The sequence below is a fragment of the Misgurnus anguillicaudatus genome, chromosome 25 (genome assembly GCF_027580225.2).
Source record: "Misgurnus anguillicaudatus chromosome 25, ASM2758022v2, whole genome shotgun sequence".
Taxonomy (NCBI): domain Eukaryota; kingdom Metazoa; phylum Chordata; class Actinopteri; order Cypriniformes; family Cobitidae; genus Misgurnus; species Misgurnus anguillicaudatus.
The window spans coordinates 33,850,123-33,875,833 of NC_073361.2; the positions used below are offsets into that span (position 1 = coordinate 33,850,123).

The 25,711-nt window shown below is 38.0% G+C and overlaps 1 protein-coding gene across 1 annotated transcript in view; it reads right to left on the reverse strand.

The window, feature by feature from the left end:
* The window catches only part of ptprma (protein tyrosine phosphatase receptor type Ma), a 181,086-nt gene that overhangs the window by 12,170 nt on the left and 143,205 nt on the right, over positions 1 to 25,711 (reverse strand). Inside the window, exons 17-23 of the mRNA XM_073864064.1 lie at positions 15,244 to 15,395; positions 13,751 to 13,825; positions 13,329 to 13,355; positions 9,980 to 10,173; positions 4,638 to 4,725; positions 3,883 to 3,959; positions 2,197 to 2,233 (exon numbers count right to left, since the gene is read on the reverse strand). Of these exons, the coding sequence (XP_073720165.1) occupies positions 2,197 to 2,233; positions 3,883 to 3,959; positions 4,638 to 4,725; positions 9,980 to 10,173; positions 13,329 to 13,355; positions 13,751 to 13,825; positions 15,244 to 15,395 (650 nt within the window). The remainder of the gene's footprint in view (positions 1 to 2,196; positions 2,234 to 3,882; positions 3,960 to 4,637; positions 4,726 to 9,979; positions 10,174 to 13,328; positions 13,356 to 13,750; positions 13,826 to 15,243; positions 15,396 to 25,711) is intronic.

The window sequence follows — 25,711 nt, forward strand, 5'->3', positions numbered from 1 at the left end:
TGTCACAACTCGGCGGATTATTTCCATCCGTTATTTTATTGCATTCATCTGTGGGGACTGTAAACAGCCGTAAGGGAAGGCGAGTAAACCGCATTTATATTACGGCTCTTACCGTATATGCCCACCTTTTATTTCTCCACAGGGATTTTAATACTCAAATAAAATATAACCGGTGAACTATAGATTTATATGATCATAAACTCTCATGCGTTGAGCAGAAACACAAACGCTTTAAACAAAAAAAAAGACCGTTCCAGCATCCGGACGCATCAGGAGAATCGCGGGCCGCTCTGACATTTGCTGTAATTTGCTGATCCTCTAAGCGCTTCTATTCAGTCGGTTTGGGCTTTAAGTGAAGTCAGACGACACCAATTACTGCAGGAGCGACCGTCGGCTCTCAGCGGGAGAAACTATAGCAGCACGACGCTGTCAGACGCTCGCACCCCGAGACTACAACGCTTTCATCCTCATTTCAACCAGACCTCAGGGATTCTCGAGCGGAAAATTATTCCCATTTTTTTAGCCGTCACATGAGAGGAGGAGAGCCGCAACAGTCCGGCTGTTTCTCTGAGCGCTGACATTCAAATGTGCTGCATTTATTCATGAATCTACTCATTTGTTCACATTATGAAGGAAAATATTCCTAGTGTGACTTGAATATCTCTCTCTCTGTGTGTGTGTGTGTGTGTGTGTGTGTGTGTGTGTGTGTGTAACTATGTATGTGTATTACTGTGTGTTTGTGTGTGTGTTACTTTAATTGAGTATCACACTTTCACACACGAGTTTCTTCAATTAGAGAAACTCTGGACAACATAAAATCATTAATAAATAAACAGTGTTTCTGTTCAACTATTGATCAGATGATTTCATCACATTCAGATGAATTCTGGTTTAATGTGAAGTTCATCTCATGATGTCACAAATCTCAGTTATAAAACATTACAAAGAGGAGTTGAGAGCAAAATCCTTCATATTTTCTGTAATCTAGCTAAACATCCAGCTGGATGTTATTTTAGGATAAACACAGACAGGGTGAGCAGGATCTTGTACTGAACGGACCATTTTGGACACATTTCTAAAACCAAAATCTCTTTAGAGGACAGAAGTGTTCCCAGAATTGCCTGGATTTCAAAATATAAACTATTGAAGAATGAAGTGAAGTAAAGTTGTGTCAGGAAAGATTAAAAGTGCGTGCCGGACGCTGTGGGAGGAACTAACAACAGAAAGTTTGATCCAGTCAGCGTCTCTGCGGATCGGCTCGGCATCGCTCCAATAAACAGGTAATTATGTGGCTCCCCGAGTCACTAAAGCAGCTCATGAGTTTATTAGAGGACATGATTGTGTTCAGACCGATGAAGAAACATCTCACAACAACAATCAGATGAGTTCACCAGAGAGATTAACAGAGAACAACTAATCCATTTCATACTCAACAACAAGACCCAGGATTCTGACTGTGCTTAGACAAAGTTATAAAACGGCCCGTTCTGGTTCTTCATCCTGATTGGTTGAAACACGTTCTAAGCTGTGATAAAATACCCCGGTAACCCCACGATTCAGACCGCATTACATAAGTATCACTGCGCAACTGTTGCTGCGTACTGATTTATGAAAATAAACATCACAGTCTTTAATCATATTTTCATTGTGTCTTTGCGGCGTCTGTGTTGCGCTCTGTTTCAGTCACACTTCATTCTGAGGAAATACTTTGTTTGGCGGAAGAGTAATATTTGTTCTAATATAATTACAACTTATTTGTGTTTTATTTTATGGAAACCTGCTATGCATATGAAATAACCGTTTTATAAAAGCAATATGCCCTGCAAAGCTGTTATAAAATGCACTGGTAACCCACTGCTTCTTGGGGCTTACTGCTTTAACAACTCAGTCTGAGTGTAAGTGTGTGTGTGTGTGTGTGTGTGTGTGTGTGTGTGTGTGTGTACTATGTGTTATGTTAGTATGTATCCTGTAGCTCAGTGGTAGGTAATTGAATTAGCAGCATAAAAGATCAAGGGTTCAACCTGGGAAACAACACATACTGATAAAAATGTATATTTTTTTATACTACTTTGGATAAAAGCATCTATCAAATGCATACATGTAAATATAAGTTACACAAAGGTAAGAACTTTAACAAAACAAACCAAAATCAAGTTATACTGACACTTAAAAGAGGGAAGAACTTCAGTATTTTACCTTGTGTAGCGATGTAATGATTCGGTCGATGGTAGCCCTAAAAAACAAAACAATAAAATATTACATTACAAAGATTACAAAAGTTCAAAGTCAACGAAACTTTTTACTAAATTAAACGGGTAAGAAATAATGACTTCATTATGTTCCAAGCTCAGGTATTGGACTATATACCATTACATACTACTGACAATGACAGTACATAAAGTTTGACAGAAAAGAAGATGTAACACACATTGCTGAAATTAAATGAACAATAATTTAAAAAACCTGAAAACTGAAAAAAAAATGTTTTAAATAATAAACTCTGAAACATCTGAAAGAGGATCAGACTTTATAAAAGTTCCATACGGTATATAATAATTATTATATAATGTGAGATTACTGGCATCATCATAGAAGTGTTATCAGAATAAAATGTCAATGGATGCACTTTTCACTGTTATATAGTTTGGGTTTTAGTACATAACGTAAACAAAATTTGACAGTGTGTGTGTTTGTGTCAATGACAATATTTGAATAATATCCTCTTCTGGATGATGACAGATGTGCTCAGTGTGAACTGTATTGAGATGTAACCTGTACAGATTCTGTAAATGATGTCAGTGTGAGTCAGTGGTCTCCATCATGATGTCCGCACAGAGTCTGTGAGTTTCCAGCCAAAGCACATTCTAATAATAGCCTTAATCTCAATATTTATTTATTACATATTTTTATATTAGCTTAGCTTCTTTTCTGCATGTTAAGATTTTAAACAATAATAAAACATATTAACAAGTAAAATAAAAAAGGTTTTGAGTAGACTATATCAAAAAGTAGCCCTCCAGATTGTTTTATCCATCATGGTAGCCCTTGCTCACAATGTGATGTGAGTGAACGAACACAATTTTTTATTTGTGAGTGAAATTCACAACAGTACAACACAAGTCTTTAACTGTATCTGAAGTGTAGAATGTCTGAAGAGTTATTTATTTAAAACTCTTCACTTGTTTAAAGCATCTATAGTATCTGAAACACATGGCGTCCACGCTCCAGACCAGCGGCATATAAAGCGAATAGATGAGGACAGAAACGGGTTGATCAGTATGCAGAACAGAGCGCCGGTGAGTTTGGATCACGGCCACGAGGTTGACAGCAGACGAAAACAACATTTACTCTGTCAACAGCTTCAGGACGTGTAGAAACATCAGGTGGGTTATTTGAGTTAGTAAATCATACCTCACTAAACTAAACCCACCACAGCTAAAGGGAATATGGGATAGATTCAACTACAAATATAAAACATTCTTCAGTCTTACATTCAAGATCAAAATTCATCCACAGGATAAAACATTCACTAAAGAAACGTACATATATCAACTCTTTCTAATATAAAGAACTTTAAGTTGGACTGGTCAGATATTTTGCTTTGACACAACGTCCACACTGATTACACATACTGTATATACTGATAATGTGTGTGTGTGTTGTGTTTATGCTCCTGTAGGTGTTATCTGTTTAAGTCTGGGGTGTGAAATCAAATCCAGAATCTGCTGACAGTGTGTCTACATCAACAGATGCTCATGATATTCACTGAGAGTCACACACACACGCACGCACGCACGCACGCACACGCACACACACACACACACACACACACACACACACACACACACACACACACACACACACACAGCGACGTGTACTTACATCCACATAATTAGCATTAATGTAATCTGAGCTCTGTTCTCCCTCCACTGGCTGAAGTCGAACTCGTGAATGATCATCTATAAATCACAGAAACACACTGATGAATCAAAACATCAGACAGAGACTTTAGCTCAATAAAACCACAACAACTACCTGAAACTAACTTAACATTAAGCTCTCGTCTGTCTATCTGATGAGAATGCAAACCTTTAAATAACAAACATGAGCCCTTTGTACACAGAGATTACGGAAAATACACGGAAAAGGCATCCAAGAAGTTTTCAGGTTTGACCTTTTTTGTTTAAGTAATCTGATTGTTTTTGTGTCAGCTGTATTGAATCTGATGATATGTAATCCCAGAAGCTTCAGGTCTTGTGTTCAGCAGCAGTATGAGCAGCAGAACTCTCGTGCATGCGTCGCAGTCTTTCTCTCTGAGTGATGTGATGTGACACGTTACTGCACTCGCAGTCACACACGCCTGCAGCCGGCTGCACAGAACCTGCGCTGTGATTGGCCGCTTCGAATAAGACATGACATTTCTGGAGCCACCAGTGTCTCTAATGTCCAGTGGCTCTTGGGAAAACTGTTAGGAGTTTTAGGACTTAAAGGAACGCCCTGAAAAATTATCCTGCTTTATATAAGCTGATTTTAATAATTAGCATTGACACTTAGAGAGCTTGTGTATATTCATGAGCGCACACACACACGTCTGTATGAACGAATGAGGTTTTCTGTATATCTACACACAGACGTACATGCGATGATGTTGCCGTAACGATTCTTCATCCTGTTCTCATCTTTTTTGGCCGAGTCCCACGGTGCAGCCTGACCTTCGAAGAAGCTCTGAGAGAAACACAGAAGACAGACGCTTAGCAGAAATGCAAACACAACGTCAAACAAGACCTTTAACACTTATAAAAGTGAAAAGAACTCATTTATTAAAGAAATGTTCTGGGTTTCATAAAAGGTAAAGACATGAAATGAGATATTTTATTTCTATAATGTGATACATTTGTAAACTTGAGAATAAAAGCACAGGTGAGACACACATGAAGAGCACAGATTCACATCTTAATACCACACTTTATATTTCATGTTTTTATCCAAACTTCACAGCTGTCTTAAAGCCAGAACATTTCTTTATATGAAAGGATTGTGATGGTTTCTCTGACACACACTGATATGAAAGAGAGAAACATAAACAGCAGACACTGAATCAAACAGAAAGTCATGAAATATGTATTTTTTGTATGGAGGATTCAGCCGCGCAATTACAACTAATTATGAAAATAAAGCTCAGCGCTGACGTTTGAGGGCCGCCGGTTATTTCTGCAGTTTTATTCCCTGAAAAGTGTGGACGTTGGGCATAAATAGAGCGTAATGATGTATTATATTCTGAGATGATATATCCCACAGTCTCCAGACAATTCAGATGATTGGCTGTGATTGCAAGTAACTGCAGGTCTTTCTCCTGGGAAAGCTGATCTTCATCTGAATACAATGATGACATGAGTTACATCTGCAGGGGAAACCACTCCATCATTTGTCTCTTTGTGGTTAATGACACCGGCGTGATGGCTGATATTCACTACGGTAATAACCGCGGATCTGACGGATGTTCAGAGGGATCTTTTGGACTAAATGCTTTCTCTGCTATTAGGAGACAATTGTAAGTTTGAGCTGAGATCGAAAGTAAACCGTATACAATGAGCATGAATCATGCCAAATGTTTGCCAAGAAGGTCAACTCTGGGTCTCAAGCAAAGATTTGAACGTCAATGAACTTTCATTTTCAAACATGACGCTCACGTAGTCAAGTAAACCTGACCAGACTGACCTGAAAATATGACTCATAAACTATTAGATGCCAAAGCAAAACCTTCATTGCAGTTTCTCTCTGCTGGTCGTAGCTTTCAGGCCATCATGAAATCTGATTTAAAAAGTTTGCACACCGATGCAATGTGATGCAGACATCATATTATGTCAATCATGTTTCCGAAACTTTTGCCTATCATACACAAATTCAGATCGGATTAAATTTTCTACGTTTTGACATTTCAGAGCCACCGTACGAGCACATGACAAAATCCAGAATGGCTTCTCGCAGCAAAAAGCGAGCAATACAAAGAGACGAAATATAAAGACAGATTGTGGCAGATGATTGCAGAACAGCTTGGAAAACAGGATTGTAGGTACAGATTTCAAAACAAAGAGTGTACAAAGATTATTGTGCTCAAGTTAACTAAACAATATCTTCTCATTCATCCATTCAAAGTTAATAGTGCTAATGTTATGAAGACTCCATTTTGTTTTGTATTTTGCAAATTTTTTCACAACCGATTAATACGTTTTTTTTGTATTTGTCATTATTAACTCTTTCCCTGCCATAATGTGCCATCTGACGAGTTATCTCTTCAATTAAGAGAAAATGCTTCCCTGCCAATGACAAGTTTTTTACGCCAAGCCATGTTTCTGCTATTATCCACTGGGTGTCGCTCTTACACAACTTTTAAAACACTGAAGCATCCACTGATCCAAAAACAGTAAAAACTCGGTATGTTTTGATCATCGCTCTGAATCTGATCTCTAACAAAAGCCTTTAAATGAAATTATCTTAGCTTTTTGCTCAAAATGTGGTATTTTTGAACAAATACTTGAGAGGTGATAAAAAAACAAATGAAGATAAAACATTTTTGTTTGAAGGCAGAGGGTCTGTTCTTTCATTTGATATATTTGTATGTTTATATATTTATAGAAGAACATTTTCTGGAAGGCATTTTGTGAAACTTTTGTGAAAATAACAAAAGTTAAAAAAAATGCTGGCGGGCAACTTAAAAAAAAAACGTGGGTGGGAAAAGAGTTTTAAAAATCCTCACACACAGAAACATTGCCCACCCTTGCCCACTGAGTCTGGTGCATATTAATTCATATGAACATTTCAGACTTTAGTGTGCAAGGATCTTTACTTAAAGGGATAGTTCAGATAGTTCAAAAAATAAAATTCTTACATTTCCTAATCCTCATTTTGTCCTGAACCTGTATGCATTTTTTAAATTCTGTTAAACACTAAACAATATATTTTTAATATATGATGTGAAAAGATGTGTGCTTACCATTATTATTAAAATATCTTCTTTAGTGTTCAACAGAATAAAGAAACTCATACAGGTTCAGAACAAAATGAAGATTAGGAAATAATGACTGAGTTTTAATTTATGGCTGAACTATCCCTTTAAGACACATAGCTGATCTCACTGTGAATGATTTATTTCAAAGAAAAATGTTCGTCTTTATAATCTTTGTCCAAAAAATAAAAATCTATCTGTGCCTCTGAATTGAGCTCACTAAAACTCATATTTATTAACTTCTTAACCAGAAACACAGAAGTCACTATTTGTTTAAATCCGTATAACTCATCAGATTACTTTTTATTATAAAGATAAAGAATTATAAAGATACGCAGATGATCACATGAACTTCCACAGATGTTACAGAGACACTATGAAGAACAGACATGTTTAATACAAACTGCATTATCTTTTGATCAAACAGAAATGAAAGAAGTTTAACGCATGTTGACATCACTGGAATAAAGTCCTTAAATCATTCAGGAGACAGAAATATGTCTTATTCATCTGTTTTCTGAGACATCTGTCCTTTAATGTGACATCACACAGCAGATAGGAATGATTGACAGGTAATGACCCACACACGCGCGCGCGCACACACACACGCACCTCAGAGTCAATCTGCTATATGATAGAAAGTATAAATTTAGTCAAACACACGCACGCAGTGAGAGTGAATCTGTCATGAGAATATATATTTATGTGTTTTGACTGCAGCTCTGGTGCATAAATACAAGATGTGAAAACATTACAGAATCTGAAAAATGAAAAACTTGTTTGAGTTGCTGAAATGAAGCTTGAGAGAAAAATGATTTTCCGACTTCACTTGATGAGAAAATAATCTTAGGAAATATAAAAGATGCTGCTGAATAAATGAGATTCACATCAGATTGAGACGGACCGGAATGGCGAGATGGCTGACAGGAAGCTGCAGGCTGTTTCTGTCGCTCTAGGCCATTTGTTGTGATTGGTCGATACTCAAATCCTCAGCCAATCAGAAACAACACTGGAACGATGAGCCCAAAGGTATGGCACTCTTTATTTGGCAAAACTAAAATCAGGTTAAAATCAAAGTGAAATTTGGATTCCTAAGAAAACACACAATGTGTGTAGTAAAACCTCAGAGGTTCAGAATAACAACATTAACCCTTTCAGTCTCAATGACAGGTACAAACAAATACAATCAGCAGCTTACTCAAATAATACTGATGCCAAAAATACCTTCACATCATCTGAAAGATGATAAAACATGCAGGAATAAAGCGCTGTAATTCAATAATTCATCATCTATATGCAGTAGCAAACAGTCTCGCTGTATTGTTATGCATCCCAGCATGCTTGAGTCAGAACCGAGATGAAGGTGTTTGTGGATGGATTACTGCAGATATGAGATGAATTCAGCAAACCAGAAGAAGAGCACGAGTGAAATGATGTCCTATCCTAGACCTTTACTCTTATGTATGGAGGTTTAATTTAATACAGCACATGGAGAGTGAACATTAAAGACAATGAGTCTCATTAGAAAGGTTTAAAACCTATAATGTGTTTTAAAAAATCTGACTGATCTGAGTAAACTTCAGATGTGTGACTCATGACAGATAGATATACTTTATTATACAGATTCTAAGATTGACAGCTGACTCTTCACTAAGCTCCGCCCCTTCAGTTACTACAGCTCACTTAGAAAACATTTTTATAGAAACAATACTGTGATTAAATCACATATTGACCAACTAAAAAGAGAAAAGTCTTGTTTAATAAAGATTATAACTGATTATTATAACACGATACAATGATGTCATCAATCATCACATGGGAATAAAGGATGACAATAATGACCTTATCAATATATATATATTATATATTATACTTGTGTATCCTCTCTGAGACTTAATGTAAGACTCACTGTTATCTTCACATACTGGCATTATAAATGACTGATAATATAGATGATGATGCTACGGTAACTGAGGAATGATTGGCCAGCAACATTTTAAGGCGGAGCTTAGTCAAGGATCAATTACAGGAGCTTTAAAACAGGACGGGAGCTAAAAAGTCACATTATCAACTAGCAGGCAACTAAAACATCTTACATATATCCAGAAATGAGTGCTTACCTCATTTATCTTTTCCAATGTTAATGTATGGAATAACAAGAAGCATGAATCGGAGGGAAAGATAAGGGAATATTTTAGTGTTGATGCTAGCAGAGACAAACAGTACTGAGCGCATTCAAAATGAAGAAGAGAAACACAGTTAGGACAAATAACTTCACATTGAGGAAGAGGAGGAGAAGAGGAAGTGCTCCAAAACTAAACAACTACCTGAACCCTAAAACAAATCTTTATCCATAATGAATCAAACCCTCCGGGCAGCCAGAGCCGCAGTCTGAACTCGTTCATCTCCGGTGAATTATTTATTTCATTCAGATGTGCATGAGAAAGCCGTGATGCACACAAACACACAAAGAGTGAAGGTTTGTGTATCGAACAAGACGGTCGCATAAAGAATTGTGCATTGTGTTGCCTTTCAGCTTTATGTCAAGGGCTTAATGTGAAAATATATAAATCTCATAAAACATCCATACAGAGGTGAAAATAACCCATGAGGAGCATGCAGTGAACATAAACACTAACCAATGATGGTGAACAATAAAAAAAACAATGCACATAAGAACAGGATTGAGACAAGCGAATGTTAAAGGCATATTTCACTCATAAAGGTCTTTCATTGTTTCAGATTAAGATTCATAAACTGCCAATCAAAATAATCCATTCAATTATTTAGTTTAGATTGAAACAGTATGATTTAATGATTGACAAACGCAACCAGTGAGAATGATTCTTCAAAATGTCAAAGTTCTTGTATTATAACAGAAACATGAGGATGAGTAAACAGTGAAAGATGTTTTCTTTATAAGTGTTCCTTTAACATGTCTGGATGGTCATCATCAACGTGAGCGTCACTCACCTCGTACTCTTCTTTAAAGCCGTAACCCTCGGCACACTTCATCTGTGTGATGTGCTGGAGAAGATCTGCCACTCGGATGGCCGGATGCAGCTGACCCGTCTGATACGGTACGTCCACCGCCTCACGTTTCTTATAGGAATGAGTGTGCGACTGAACCAGGCTGCTGGTTTCGCTGTTCATCGTGTGATTCTCATCTGATAGAACAAAAGCAAAGCAGGCGAAACAAATCATGAGACCCACACGACCACCAATCGACAACAGAAGAGAAATCTGCAGAAAACTTTAAAGAAATGGATGAAGAAAAGGTTTCGTAGTTACATGAGAAGATGAGAACAACAACAACAAACAGGTGATGCTAACCCAACACATTCATCCACAAACATCTCACACATCAAACATATGCATAAATAATCATGGCCTTAAAGTAATTACCGTACGTCCGTTCTGATAAACTACCTGAATACTAACATCTACACAGAAACTCGCTATATGCAATGTCAACATGAGATGAACCGAACGGTGAAATGATGGCCGTCGATAGTGAATGAAGGGTTGATCGGCATGTAAATGATGTCCAGATGCGACACCTTCGACAACAGGGTCGGGAGCAGCGGAGGCAAAACCAAAAGAAACCACAGCTGAAGATGCGGGTAGGTGAGGGTGTCACATATGTATGAAGAGGGCGGCCACGGGTGACGGCCATGCTAACTAATGACTGCACAGGTGAACGGGGAGGGCGAAATGCGACACAAGGCCATGCGAGAGAGGCGACACGGTTTGAGGGGGGGGAAGTAGATCCCACTGACAGTCACCCCCAAAAAAACACAGGGCAGATCGTCAACTTACCATTAATGGGCACTTTTTAAGAGGTACGTAACAGGTTAAATGTGAAGAAAAACAGGAAGAGAAGGAAACAGGGTATAAGCAACAAGATAGTTGAAGCAAGAGCAGCTAAACATGAAGTCCAGAGACTAATCTGAGCTTCTGGGTCTCTCTCTCTGATACGAGGCCAAATCAGCTGACAGAAAAGTTTCAGAAGTAAAAGTCCCATTCAAAATCCTTACAGCAAAACCCACCAATCAAATACTCCAACGATATTTCAACGTTCATTTTAAGACCCTCAGCCTGAATCTACATGACGCCACAAGGGCTGCTGGGTAATATGACTCTTTGTTAAGCTTGTAAGAAGTAACTAGAGCCAATTTTATTCAAACTCTGAAACAAATCACCTCTGAATCTGTATTCAGTTCAGTGTGAAGTCTTAAATGTAAACGCAGTAGAATAATAAAGAGAGTAAATCATTTAAAGGTGCCAAAGAATGCATCTAAATAATCAGTTAAATTATTCCCTGATAGAAGGTTTGTGGTTTAATTAAGTGCAAAAATGATCCAGAGTCAGTGTTTCATGTCCATTTACAACCCTAGGATTTGTCTTTAGAATTAAATGGTCTATTATTATCTTATTTGAAAGGGTCATGAATAATAATGTTGAGCTCTGCTCTGATTGGCTGTTTCTCCTTCAGTAGCTCTGTGTGTGTGTAAACAGATCTTATGTTTGAGTCTGTATCAGATTTTGAGGAATAATCAATTGTTTGGAGATTGTTAATGGACGTTTCTGAATGGTAAGTTTGTGTTTTTTTTTCAGTATGGACCTGCAAAACGTAACTGTAACGTCCAGGGTTTCCTGCAGCACTTTGCAGTTTGGGCAGCCCGCCTAAGCTGTGAAACCCTACCGCCATAACTAGGTCATCCAAAAAAAATAAAATTTCACTGCACAAAAGGCCGTCAAGTGTATATCGGAGAATAGCGCAGGGGTGCTTCACACCACAAGCGTGCATGTGCGCCACGCGGCCGGAATGAGGTAAAAACGTGGTCCGTCATGTCTGGAGGATAGCCAGTTGATAAAAAACGTGTCCATGAGAACTGTAAGTGGACTTAAGTTTTGGGTTTATTTAAGCCTGTCTATAGTAAGTCTATAGATCTTGCAAATTTAAAGTAAGTTAGCTGGTGATTTTGTTGTTTGAGCAACCTGCTAGATAGGTTTCATGTGCCTGCTGATTCGATATAATTGTTGAGCAACATTGTTGAGTTACATTCCTTTAAGATAATGTAATTAGTAGTGGGAAATAATCAGTTTTTACAATCTTCGCACTGTCTATCATTGTTCGCCAGACGTTCTACAACTGCTTTAGTTTGTGTTTTTTAACCCTTTAGTTTCACTTCATCACGCAGCTATTCCCGTTAGAGGTATCTGTTAAAAACAAAAAAAAATAAGATTCATTTGAGTGTTTTTAATAAAAAATATTTTCATTTTCATCATGATGCGTACGCCCCGTTGATTGCCACACCCCCAGGCCCCGCCCATCCGCCCAACCTTACCACCTAAACTAACACATTTTCTTCAGGAAACCCTGAAAAATAGTAGCTAGCATATAGCATTAACTGGCATACAGCATTAACTAGCAGATAACGCCAACTCAGCAGTCACAACTTTGTTTTAGTGTTGTAACAACATTGTACTTCATTTAATGTGTAATTTAATGTTTGTGGTGTATATCTTGACTGTAACGTCACAGTTGGTGTTGTGTTTAGATTGGTCTCATTTCCAGCGGCCTTTTGAGGTTTACATAAGAAGGAGGAAACAATCGTGTTTAAGGCTCATGATATGTCATCATTACCATGAACACAACTCTTATTATTCATCTATGCCTACATAAATACAGTTTTGCATTCTACGGCACCTTTAAAATACTCACTGAAATATTTATAGAGACTTCATATAGAGATAATGAATGGGGAAAAATACTTCTGGAAACCCAAGTCGCTAAAAAAGTGGCCGGTCACTGCTGAAAACCTCACGCCCTCTTTTAACATAGTGAACAGAGAAATGCTTAGATTTTATAAATGATTGTGATGCCTGTGTGAAGAAGATCAGTAAGAGCTGTTCCTCTATAAACTAAACATCAGAAACACACTTCAGTGTTCAAACATATGGGAGATGACAGTGGGCTGTTCTGTCTGTCTGTCTGTCTGTCTGTCTGTCTGTCTGTCTGTCTGTCTGTCTGTGGTTCACTCTCTCTCCCCCCTCATCCGGTCCACATCATCTGTCCATGCACATGAGAGGTCACAGACAGACGTGACGTCACACGCACCACACGGAATGCGGATGGGATGAGCGGAAGCTTCGGTCGGGGGGAATTAAACCCTCGTATCTCACAGAGAAGAGTCAAAGCAGGCAGGTATGAATGTGAGGAAGCGTCTTTTACCTCCTTCTGTCTCTCATCAACACAAAACATTAACTCCACAACACTCTATATGACGTGTGCCAACACAAACGGGAGATTTCTCACCTAAGATTGCAGTCGGCACAAAGGGGTCTGCCGGAGCCGAGAGGTTTACAAAGAAGAGAAGATAGAGAAAAATGGCTTTCATTCCAGAGAAAACATTTAACAGTAAGACATTAGCAGAAAGTTAAGCATTATTCATGATGAGGAACGATGAAGTGCACAGATATATAACTTTACTCTCAAGAATCACTGAAGTTTAAATAAAAACATGAAGTTTAGAGTTTGGTACAGAACAAAAGCTCATCTCCATAAAACTGTTGAATGTTTTTAGTTTTCTCTCATGTCACCATATTTAAACATGATGAATTAAAGCAGGCATGTTTTTCATAAATAACTTTGTTTTAATGGTGTAAATCGTGCAGATGTGAAGTCAGAAACTCAAAGTGGAGATGATTTGAAATGAGAAGATGAAGACTGAGCTTTACCTGGGTAATAGGAGTTTGGTACGGATGTGGTCAGCGTGTTAGTCTTCATGGTAAAGGATGACGGCGAGGAAACAGCTTTTAGCAAAAACAAAACAGAAATAAAAAGCAGGAAAGGTGTTATAAATAAGACAAGAAAGAATTAAGAGAGTTAATCTTCATCCATAAAACACTGTCAGCTAGTTTAAATGTTAGTTATATATTTATAAACTGTATATCAAAGGTGATATGACTTATAAAGTATTTAAACAATAAAGTGCTGTTGTATCAAAATTAAACAGGATTTTAACTTATTTAACGTCTATAGTTGGACACAAAATTTGTACTGAAACAAAGGTAAGTTTGAGAAAGATTGTAGTACACACCAAGCGTGAGTAGATTACATACAAAGTCAATGTAAAGACACAAACAGATGCAAACTCACACAGGGCAATGCAAATGACGTAAATTGGGCAATGCGACTGGGGCGAAAACACACGCTATTTGCCTCAAACACGTCTTTGCGCAAATAAAACACATTAAACTCAAGCAAAAAATTGTTTGTGTTTAGTGTGTGTGCGGTATAACAGTGAAGTGTTTGTTTGGTTATAACTGAATCTGTGTGATCTGTGTTACATCAACATTAAAAGTCAAAGTCATTTCAGAGCAAAACAAACTGAATTTCAATAAAAGAATAGTTTGATTAAAATAACACACACTGGACAATCACATGAGACCTGATAAAGAGATAAACATTTCTGTTTGTGTGTGTGTGTGTGTGTGTGTGTGTGATGTACAGGTAGACAGGCTGACAGCAGTGGTGAAGGTACTTATCTCTTTCTGCAGCGAGCCGTCTGTCAATCACAGCTATAGAGACAGACAGCAGTGAGAAGGTCACAGATAAATCCGACAGGCGCTAAGAGCCCATGTTTATTTATTTATTCCTGTTCACCGGCCACTTCACAGAGTGACACATCTGTCACATCGAGTGGAAACAGAGATGCTCGTGCAATATTAATCCACATCAAATCATCTGACTCCAGGTACATGGCCAGTTACTGTCATCTGTAAAGCCACATTACCACAACTGTTTCTCTTAACCAATCAGAATTACTGCATGACAAGTATTCTGAACTAAAGTATGAATGCTGGGAAATCTCTGTAAACCCACAAATACTGTATGACTGCAGATGTTGAGTTTTTTTTTATTATTAAAGAATGCATGTTAATAATCTGTTAAATTGTCTCTGATATCTACATAAAAGGTTTGTGTCTTTATTAAGAGCAGAAATGATCCAGAGTCAGTTTTAGATCTGATTGGTTCAGCTTAAGATGGGCTGTGTTCTTGAGCCAGTGGACTGCTGGAGGGGTTACAACTGTCAATCATAATTTGATGGGACATCACGAGGAAACTCTGAGACATAAATATCACCAGCACAACCACTGTTTACTGATGTGCAGTACTTTACTGAAATGACATCAGATCTTTTACAATATGAAGAATGAGCAGAACTTACGTCTTCCATTGATATTGTGATTGTCCATGAATGAAATGGCTTCATCACAGCTGGTACCCTGTTCAGTGTAACTCTTATCCATTGAGTTCACCATCACGGTCATCTCCTGACGTGTGCTGCTCAACGTCTCCTTACGCTTCTTTGCCAATTTCCTTTAGAAAAAACACATCAAACAAATCACAATTAGAATCGAAATGTCTCATATGTCAAGTTTCAACTATAAAGCTCATTAGGTGGATGATACAACAAAAGTCCTGACAACAGAATCACAGCACGTGGTTTATGGAAACATCCAGGGAGATTTCACGTGACAGGAAAGCCTATAGACACCTGCAACACTTTCACTAATGTTCACTCCAGAGAGATCTTGTCACCGCCAACAGAAACTGACTCAACCTTCACCAGAGAGAGAGAGAGAGAGAGAGAGAGAGAGAGAGAGAGAGAGAGAGAGAGAGAGAGAGAATATGCTGATGAACTACAGAAACTCTCTCTCTCTCAGTGTTGCGTCTGGCCTCAGGCGGTGTGCCACTTCTGGAAGAGACCTGAGATATTCAGGGTTGAATGGTGGAAACAGCTGCTTGCAGATCCGTCTCACTGTTTTCAACATTAATTAGAGGCATCTGCCAGACAGAACCTGGCATCTTTATTGATGATGATATGCAGTTGTGAAAAGGTGATGCAACATTAGTTGTTATTTTTGTTAACATGATCAAGATGGCACCAGAGGACTGGAGAAGGTCCGAGACTAATAGCACAACACGACTCAATGACACTTCTGTTTTATTGTTAATTGTAACACGGCTATCTGTGCTTTTGGTCTTTTTCTCTTACTGTCAGAAGATCTCATGTGAATTTGTGAAAAGTTTTGATGTGTTTTGGTTAAGATATTGAACAAAGACTGTTTTAGACATAGATATGTATAAAGGCCAGATGTGTTACAGCGGAGTCTCTAACATCATCACCTGGCGGCCATCTTACCTCAGACAGCTCGCTCACTCGTAGCATTGAGTTTTAATGGTGCAGGTACTTTTAAATAACCATAACTTGCTCAATTTTCTACCAATTTTCAAACGGTTTGGTTTCTTACAAATGTTACTAACGTGGCTATAATTCTGGATGCTTTAACATGTTTCATGAAATTATATATTTTTTTAGTGTAAGTATGCAGTGTCATGGGTACATCTTTGACGTTTATAACAAACCAAACTGTTTGAAAATCTGTAAAAAATGAAGCAAGTTATGGTCATTTAAAAGTATATGCATCATTAAAACTCAATGCTACGAGTGAGCGAGCTGACTGTGGTAAGATGGCCGCCAAATGCGGACGTTCCACTCAATTGGCCAGCAGCACGGGCGAGACATCAAGGTTTATACATATGGTTTTAGATGCATGGAAGTAAATTTCTTCATCTTATTTTTTTTCTGAGTTGTGTGTGTCACCAAATCCAACCGTATATTATTTTAATCTCTGTCTTGTTACCTAAAACATAACAGCATTTTGAAACATGTCAGCAACTCCTAGTAACTGATAGCTGGGATTAAAAACATTTTTTACACAGCGAGGTTAGTTGTCACACAGTGACATGATAACCGTTAATACAATATCAGGAAAAATAACTCACTATTAGGATTTTTTTATCTTTAATCTATTTAAATGCATTGCTTCATAATACAAGGATGGTTAGATGAAGGATGATGGATGGATGAATGTGTGGATATCTATCTATTATAAGCAGATATATAAACAATATTCTTTAGTATATAGACAGAATTTGATTGAATTATTTGTGTTTAAACTAAATTTTCTAGCAGGTGTTACAACAAACCCTCTGTTTGTTACAATGAACCCAACCTATGGGGTAACGTTTACACTCCTGTCACTTTCTGTGTCATTGTATGATAACTGTAGATCCCACAAACAAACTTTAAGTGTTCATTTGTAGCTGTGTGTAGATGTTTGTGTTGTCATTTGTAGCTGTGGGTGTTTATTGTGTAAAAAAGCATTACTTTGTGCCCCGCTGTCCCCTATATATATAAGAGAAGATCACCACTGCTGAGACTCTTGACAGTAATCTGATGTGCTGTCTATATAGGTAGTGACCTCCTTGACTCGTCAGCCCTAAGAAGAGTCACTATCTACACGAAACCATAATAAATCCAGCAAAATGAGCGACTGCTAACCCACAAACAAATGCATCTAATAGAAACTTTAATGCATCCATCTGCACACGGTAAAAACTCTCCAGAGCGTTCAAACTCTTCTGCTTTGTATTTTAGTGGCTGCTGGTGGGTTTTAATGTGACGGCCAGCGTTGGGCTCGGGGTCTCAGGGGTCTGCTGGAGGAGAGATCGTATCTTTAATGGAACCCACAGCGGTCTCTGGATCTCACCCAGCATTAAGTGGTCTAAAACAGAGCCCAAAACCTGCACATTAAACATAAATAAATGAAAGTAAGGCCATTTCTGTGTGTGTCATGCGTTTAGCTGCTAAGGGTCACGGCAATCGGAGCTTTTACAAATGGAAAAAAGATGGATGCTTGCCATCAGCCCAGAAGGGCTTTTAGATGAACAGACACTCCAGTAAACATGAAATATAAATATACCGCAGGACTTACATACAACTTATCAACCAGTTTCATCCTTTACAAACTGTAACTACTCAAATGTTATCAAATCACTTCTGAGGTAGAGGAAGGTAAAAATCACAATGGGTTTCTTCACAGATTTTCAGTAAAATGTTTCAATCTTTCACCAGACCCACAATGAGCTGCAACGTTTGTAGAAGCCACAAATCTGTGTGATTTCAACATTTAAAGAATAAACTTTCTTTAACACAGTTATTAAATTTTACCCATAAACCCTTAATCCAACATGTTACCATTTCAATAAAGCATCTCTCCTAAACTACTTATCTAGAATTATCTATTACACGCCACTCTAAAATGTTTAATTCTGGCCAAGATAACAACCGCCAGAAACTATAACACACGGCTGCAAATCATTTTGACAGGTACACAAAAATGTTATATTAATATTATTATATCTTTTAATAACATATGACATTATATTTACAAATGATTAAACCAAATAGTGTGTTCGTGTCATTCACTGAAAAAAATGATTCATTGAATTTTCTCAATTTTTTTAAGGTAAGTGGTGGCAATCAATTTGATTAAGCTACATTTAAACAAAAAAAAAAATAGTAAAGTAAAATGAAACAAGAAACTTTTGTTTAAATTTAGCTTTAAAAAATTGATTGCAACCACTTACCTTAAAAATATTGAGAAAATTGAATGAATCATTTTTTCAGTGTGGTTTACACAAAATATTTGTTTAATGCTTATTATAAATGCTCACTTTTGGGATTTAAAGGGGATTTCACAAGACATTTTTAAGATGTCAAATAAATCTTTGGTGTTCAGAGAGTACATCTGTGAAGTTTTAGCTCAAAATACCCCACAGATAATTTATTATAATATGTTAAAATTGCCACTTTGTAGGTGTGAGCAAAAATTTGCTGTTTTTTGTGTGTCCTTTTAAATGCAAATGAGCTGATCTCTGCACTAAATGGCAGTGCTGTGGTTGGATAGTGCAGATTAAGAGGCGGTATTATTATAATAAGATCCCCTTCTGACATCACAAGGGGCACTTAAACATGAAGTCAGATTTTTATGATATGTCCCCTTTAAAAGGTATAGTTCATCCAAAAATGAAAATTCTGTCATCATTTACTCACTTTCATATTGTTACAAAGCCGCATACATTTCTTTGTTCTGATGAACACAAAGGAAGATATTTTGAGAAATGTTTGTAACCAAACCATTTGTGGACCCCATTCACTTCCATAGTAGAAAAAAGTATACTATAGAAGTAAATGGGTGTCACAGCAGACAGCAGATAAACACAAAGAGAAGGTTTATTTAAATAAACAGAAACAAAAACCCACGAGGGGGTAAACAGGTCAATAAACTGACAGAAGAGTAACACAAAACTAGACAACAGATGAATAAACGCACTAGACAGAATATGGCTTACAAACTCACAGGGAACAAACACACCATATGAACAAACAATCAAGCACAAGACAGCAAACACGAGGGCACTAAATAAGGGAGCAAATCAAGATGGGAACAGGTGATCATCATTAAACAATAAGGGCAATAGAACACAAGGGAGTGGGGTAAAAGTGACGGGACACTGGAAACACATGGCAATATATAAACAATATAAAGCCACGTGTACCCACACAGAACATTGTACTGTCAGGACCCTGCCATCCAGAACTAGACCAGAATACAAAACAATGATCTGGCAAGATCCTGACAATGGGGTCCACTAACAGTTTGGTTAAAAACATTCTCAAAATATCTTCCTTTGTGTTTATCAAAACAAATAAATTTATACAGGTTTGTAACAACATGAAAGTGAGTAAATGATTACAGATTTTTTTTTTTTTTTTTGGTGAACTATCCCTTTAAATCCGAGTTTGTAATGTTGTGATTCATATCAAAGCCAGAGGGTTCAGTTCAAGGCTCTGAACATTTAATTCAAGAATTTAATAAATGGGAAAATATGCTGCAACAGGAAGAGTTTGATGGTGCTGTATTTGTCATGTGACATTTCTCAAGGTTGTGTTACATCAGCTCAGATTTGCTGACCGATTCACAAACTACACACACACACACATGATGGACGGTGCACAATAGCAGATTAAAATATACAGTGCTTATCATCATTTAAAATGGTGTGCATTTCTTATCTGTACAGATTTATCTCTGAGCTGTCGTTCACTTTAAAACTAATTGAAATGTGTCTACTAACACTCTGAAAATGACAGCGGGATATCAGACCTCTTGTATTAATTTTGTTTTTGTATTTGTGAAACACTAAAGACCGATGCGAAACACTCGGGTTAAAGAATGCAGAGCAAACCCAAAGAATCCCGAATAATTATGAGTCCTGCTGTTTCCACTTCATGAGGAGAAAGATGCATTCAGAGAGAAAGACACAAAAACACCAGCAGAGTTCAACTCTGAGAGATATAATTGTGTTCCTCTCTGTCTGTCTAATGATTTAAAGGGGAAAAAGCCACAGGTGACCCTTGAACTCGCCCAGCGTGACCCGTGTTAATCGACGACCCCGAGCTAACGAATCGTTTCCCACCGTGATCGACTCGGAATCAATCTTGTTTATTTGGTTCTGGTCCATATGGCGCTCTGCACCCCGCTGTTGTTCGACATTTCTGCCTCACGGGAAGCTAATCATCTAACTGTTTCCTTTAAATCATCTGACACAAAACTGACACTTAATGAATGCGCTTGTCTAAGTGTAAGCTGTAATTTACTGCCTAAGGGTTTGGAGGGGAAAACTGCAAATGTCAGGACAGTATTTTAGTACTGCACATATTATATTCATTACATATTAGTAGATGCACCGATATTAAAGGTTTCCACAGATTATTCAGACTGATTTCTGCCGATACCAATAGTTTGGTGGTTATATTAACTTGTATTAACTAAATTAAATTAATTTAAGTTATTCATTCATTAATCTTGAACATTAAACTAGTGATGTTTTTTTTACATGTTCTATACGCATTTTCCTGTTCTCTTTTGATTGACAGGATACCTGATAGTGTTAAAAATTGCTTTTAGTGACCAATACAGATTATTGGCTGTTATATCGTTGCATCTCTAAATATTATACTAAAATAGGTTTTAAACCAAGTTGTATTTTTCACAAGCTAACAATGAATGTGGTGAAACAGCACAATTGTTAGTGTCAATGCGGCGTCCGTTTTACTGCGCAGATCCCAAAACCCACCCTATACCACCGCCATAAAGCCCTTTCATAAACAGCTTTCATAGTAGTAAACCAAAACATCTCTCCCGTTTAAATTTATTAAAGTCACCTAATGCAAACCTGCTCATTACAAAATCTTTTATTATTCTATCATTAGTTGACTATGAAGTTATATATGTTGCATTATTTTAATATAATTACAGTATATTAGCTAAGACGGCTCAGTACAGTATAGCTGAATAGTGTAAATACAGTAGAAATAGTTTGGCAAGAACATTGAGCTGGAAACATCCACACATACAGCAGAACAGGAGGTTCTTCAACAGCACCACGGCTGGCAGGCAAAAGAAAAGCACACACGACAGATTGGTGGATGAGATGCGGTTATCAATCCTGACACAGGAAGAGGATGCTGAGTGAACAGCTGAAGGCCTTACAAAGACTGAAACCAGCTGAGAGGAAACGCATGACTTCAAATGACATCAGTGAGTTCTGCATGAGGTCTTACTGCTACCGTCTACATTTAGGAATCAATCTCACAAAAACACCACAAAAAAAAAGATTATACAGATTCGTTGTATTGTGACATCATATTAATTCTTGTTCATTCAGATTGTACTTCCTATAGATCATTAAATCTTCTCATTAAATTCTCATTATTACTCTTACACATGTAACAGTGGTCACATCCATGCACTCTTTGAATAACAATTTTATAAGGGTACCTTGAAACTTTAGTTTTATAAAAGTTTCAAAACATCATCTCTGACCATCTTAAAAGAGCAGAAAGAGAAACACAAAGTACACAAGCACCTTCCTGCCAAGCTTTCTCTCAAACACAGCGGTGATTCAGCAGCCATGCATATCAAATGCCGGTGGGCTACTTTAGTCACTGTCCCAACAGACCCTTCCATTTCTCTCTCGCTATCTTTATTTTTATTTTATTTCTTCAAAAGCAACTAAAGATACTCTTATTCCAGCTGTGAACACATCCATTTGAAGTTTAACCTGCACCCCTGCAGATAGAGCGAGTCTACTCCGACAGACCCGTGGAAAGGCTCTTTCAAATAGAAGTAAGCTTTATTTTCAGGAGAGGAACACAAATAAAAGCCCCCGTCGTGCTCGGCGCGGTCGGCGAACGCTGGTGGCTGCGGCCCCTGGAGAGCCGAGTGCCGGATGTACCCTTGAGCGAAGCTCTCTGTCCCCATCACTGACGAATTAAACAGAGAAAAGCCATTTTGTTCCTGGTTTACAGATATAAATCTGTGTGCTGAGAGAAACCTCAGAGTGAAACTGAGACTGACACTGTTAATGTGTCACTGGAGCTCTCTTTAAACACTGATGCCACTAAATGCTTTCTGATATGTTTGCAATAACTTTAAACATTTAACTGAAGAAAGTCAAGCTTAATCTAAGCACAGAGATGACAATCTGCTAAAACAAACCACCTCACCCTTAACAATGTGCTAAAACAAACCACCTCACCCTTAACAATGTGCTAAGAATCACTTGTTAGCATTTAAAATGCATATTATAGATGTATGTGGTCAATATGAAAACAGAATCTCTATTCAGTTTCACGGCAGAACTTTTCTTTGATGAGTTAAACAACCACAAGCTTTCTATTAGTATGTATGACTGATGATGTTATAAACTCATTGAAATGAGCAGTGCAGCTTGACATCAGCTGTCAGACCGCCATCAAATGCATTTCCCACAGATACAGAGGTCACCTGCACATATTCTCTAACAGACTCTGACGTCCAGACATGCAAGAGACTCCCAGCATGCTCTGCTTTCACAGGAGAAGATCTGGTAACGCATACTAAACACAACACGCATCCATAAAGCAATTCATTTTATTCTACTTTATTTCTAAAGGCTCATTATTAATGCAGATCATCTCAAATCAACATCACAGAACATCAGGGATTGGTTACATCAGGGCTTGAGTAAATCAGTCATTGCAGAATAAGAATTAGGGGACTTAAATGATACGTTTTTTATAGAGTGATTGTTCACCAAGAGTACAAACACTATTTGTTAAGTAAATATAATATATTATATGATGAGAATGATTCGTTTAGAAAGGTTCCACGTGTATGCATTATTTTTTAATAAACACACACCTGACCTGGTAAACGTCTTAAAATAACCACCAGATCAATGTCTGTGGTAACCGTGGTATAAGAGGAATAATTGACTCTGGTTCTTTGAATTATTTGAAAATAATGCATACCCAATGTGTAATGGCACTCTGCTTTGTGTCGTGCTGCATTAACAACTTGGGTGTGCATTATTTTCTAATAATCCAACAGCCCGTTGTTGATTATTCTTTACATCAACTTCTAAAAATCAACAATCAGTGTGGGCAGCTTGAGTCTTTTACTCAAGATAAACTTGAAATATGGTTTTAATCTAAGATGATCTGTGTTTATTAGAAATTGCTCTTCAGGCATGAAGGATCTGGAGAAATATTAAGATGTGAAGTGTTGACAGCTTAATGAAACTGTTGCAGGTGAAGCTCATATCTGCCTTTAAAACATCTGCTGTTCTCCATCAGACAGCAACAGTACCACCATCTGCCAAAGAATACATTCATCCAGACTGCTGTCATAAACAGAGAAAACATGCAACAGGCAGCACAGCACACTGAAATTACTCACACTATTTAACCCAGAGGGTAGCTCGATAACCCCAAGCATAACTTGGTAACCCCAAGCTTAACTCAATAACCAAGAGCGTTGCTCGATAACCCCAAATGAAGCTGAGTAACCCGAGCATAACCCGGTAACCCAAGCGTAACTCGGTAACCCCGAAAGTAGCTCAATAACCCGAGCATAACTCGCTAACCCCAAGCTTAACTCAATTACCACTAGAGCATAACTCCATAACCCCAAACGTATGTCAGTAACCCGTGCATAACTCGATAACCCCCATCCTCCCCAAGGGGTAATAGCTCGGTAACCAAAGCATAACTCCATAACCCCGAATGTAGCTCAATAACTCGAACATAACTTGATAACACCCCCCCCCAAGATTATAGCTCGGTAACCCAAGCGTAACTCCGTAACCCCAAACGTAGCTTGATAACACAAGCATAACTCATTAACCCCATTGTGGCTCAGTAACCCGAGCATAACTCCATAACCCAACCCCCCCACCCACGCACCCCGGGTTATAGCTCGATAACCCAAGCGTAACTCTGTAACCCCAAACATAGCTCGGTAACCCAGAGCATAACTCGGTAACCTCAAACGTAGCTCAGTAACCTGAGCGTAACTCGGTAACCCTGAACGTAGCTCGGTAACCATGAGTATACCTCCATAACCCTGAGTGTACCTGTGAAACCACGAGCCTAACTTTATAACCCCTGAGTATAGCTCTATAACTTCAGCAATAGCTCCAGAACAACAACTATAACCGTAGAGCCCAAACTACAATTCTAAACCCTTCATTACAACCATAATGCATTCCTATATATCAGTATTTTTAATCTCCAGCCCTCATGACCCCTCTTTAAGAATGTTTTCACTGTAGTACAAGAAAGAAAGAGTGATTTTAAAGCATATGGAGTCCTCTACTCTCAAAACACTCTCGTGCAACTGTGTTACATGCTAACTGATGGTTGAATGGATGGACTGATGGATGTATGGACAAGTGGGTGAGTGAATGAATCAGCAGACGGGTGGATGAGAGGGTGGATGGATGGGTGAATAAATGGAAGGATGGACGGGTAGGTGGATGGATGTACAAGCACATGGTTGCTGTAATATGAGGCAAACACATGAGAGTGTCTATTAAAGGAGCTCAGCCACAGCAGCACTGAAACATTCATTCTGTTCCTACAACAAATTCAATTCAGTTTCTGCCCGATCGAGCTGAACTCTGACCTCCATCTTCCGTCTGAGCTGAAAAACTCTCGGCCTGTTTAAAACCTCCACATCACAGACAGACTGAATGAGACGAGGGCAGCTCGACCCCACACTGCTGATGTCTGAAACATTCTATAGCTACACACATTACGGGTGAAGGTCTGATCTTTACTAACTTTCATTTCCTTAACATCTATTCAAAAGCACACACCTGTTCACCTATCAGTGTAAAGTTAACTAGTACACATGATTATGTTTTATGGTCTGTTTCAACTGCTGGAGTAATGATAAAACATAGTTCACCAATGATGTTTCAGTCATATCTACAGAGCAGAACGTCACAGAGAACATCCATCTGACAATCACCCAGAACATCAACACAGCAACATGCTAAAAACCACCAAGAACATTTAGTTCAGGGTTTCAGGGCCTAAATGGTAAATGGACTGCATTTGCACTTGATCAAGGACACCTCGACACTTCCGGTTCATAGACAACCTACATGAACCTATATGGGACTGTACGTAAAGATCGGATGTGTGTGATACACAGAATGACGTTTATTGTTTAGTAGGGTATAGAATTGTAAAACGTTTGGAAAACATTGATCTTGTTGAAGACTCGCTGTTCATTAATTCTCTGGTTTATATGAGTCTAATGTTTTATAAGTCACATTTCCTCTCTGGGATGTTTAATGAGGATTTGTATGGCAGCTTTAAATCTCCAGGTGTGGTTCATGCACCCATTAATAACCTTTAATCAGACTGTAATTGAATTATAGAGTCTGATTAC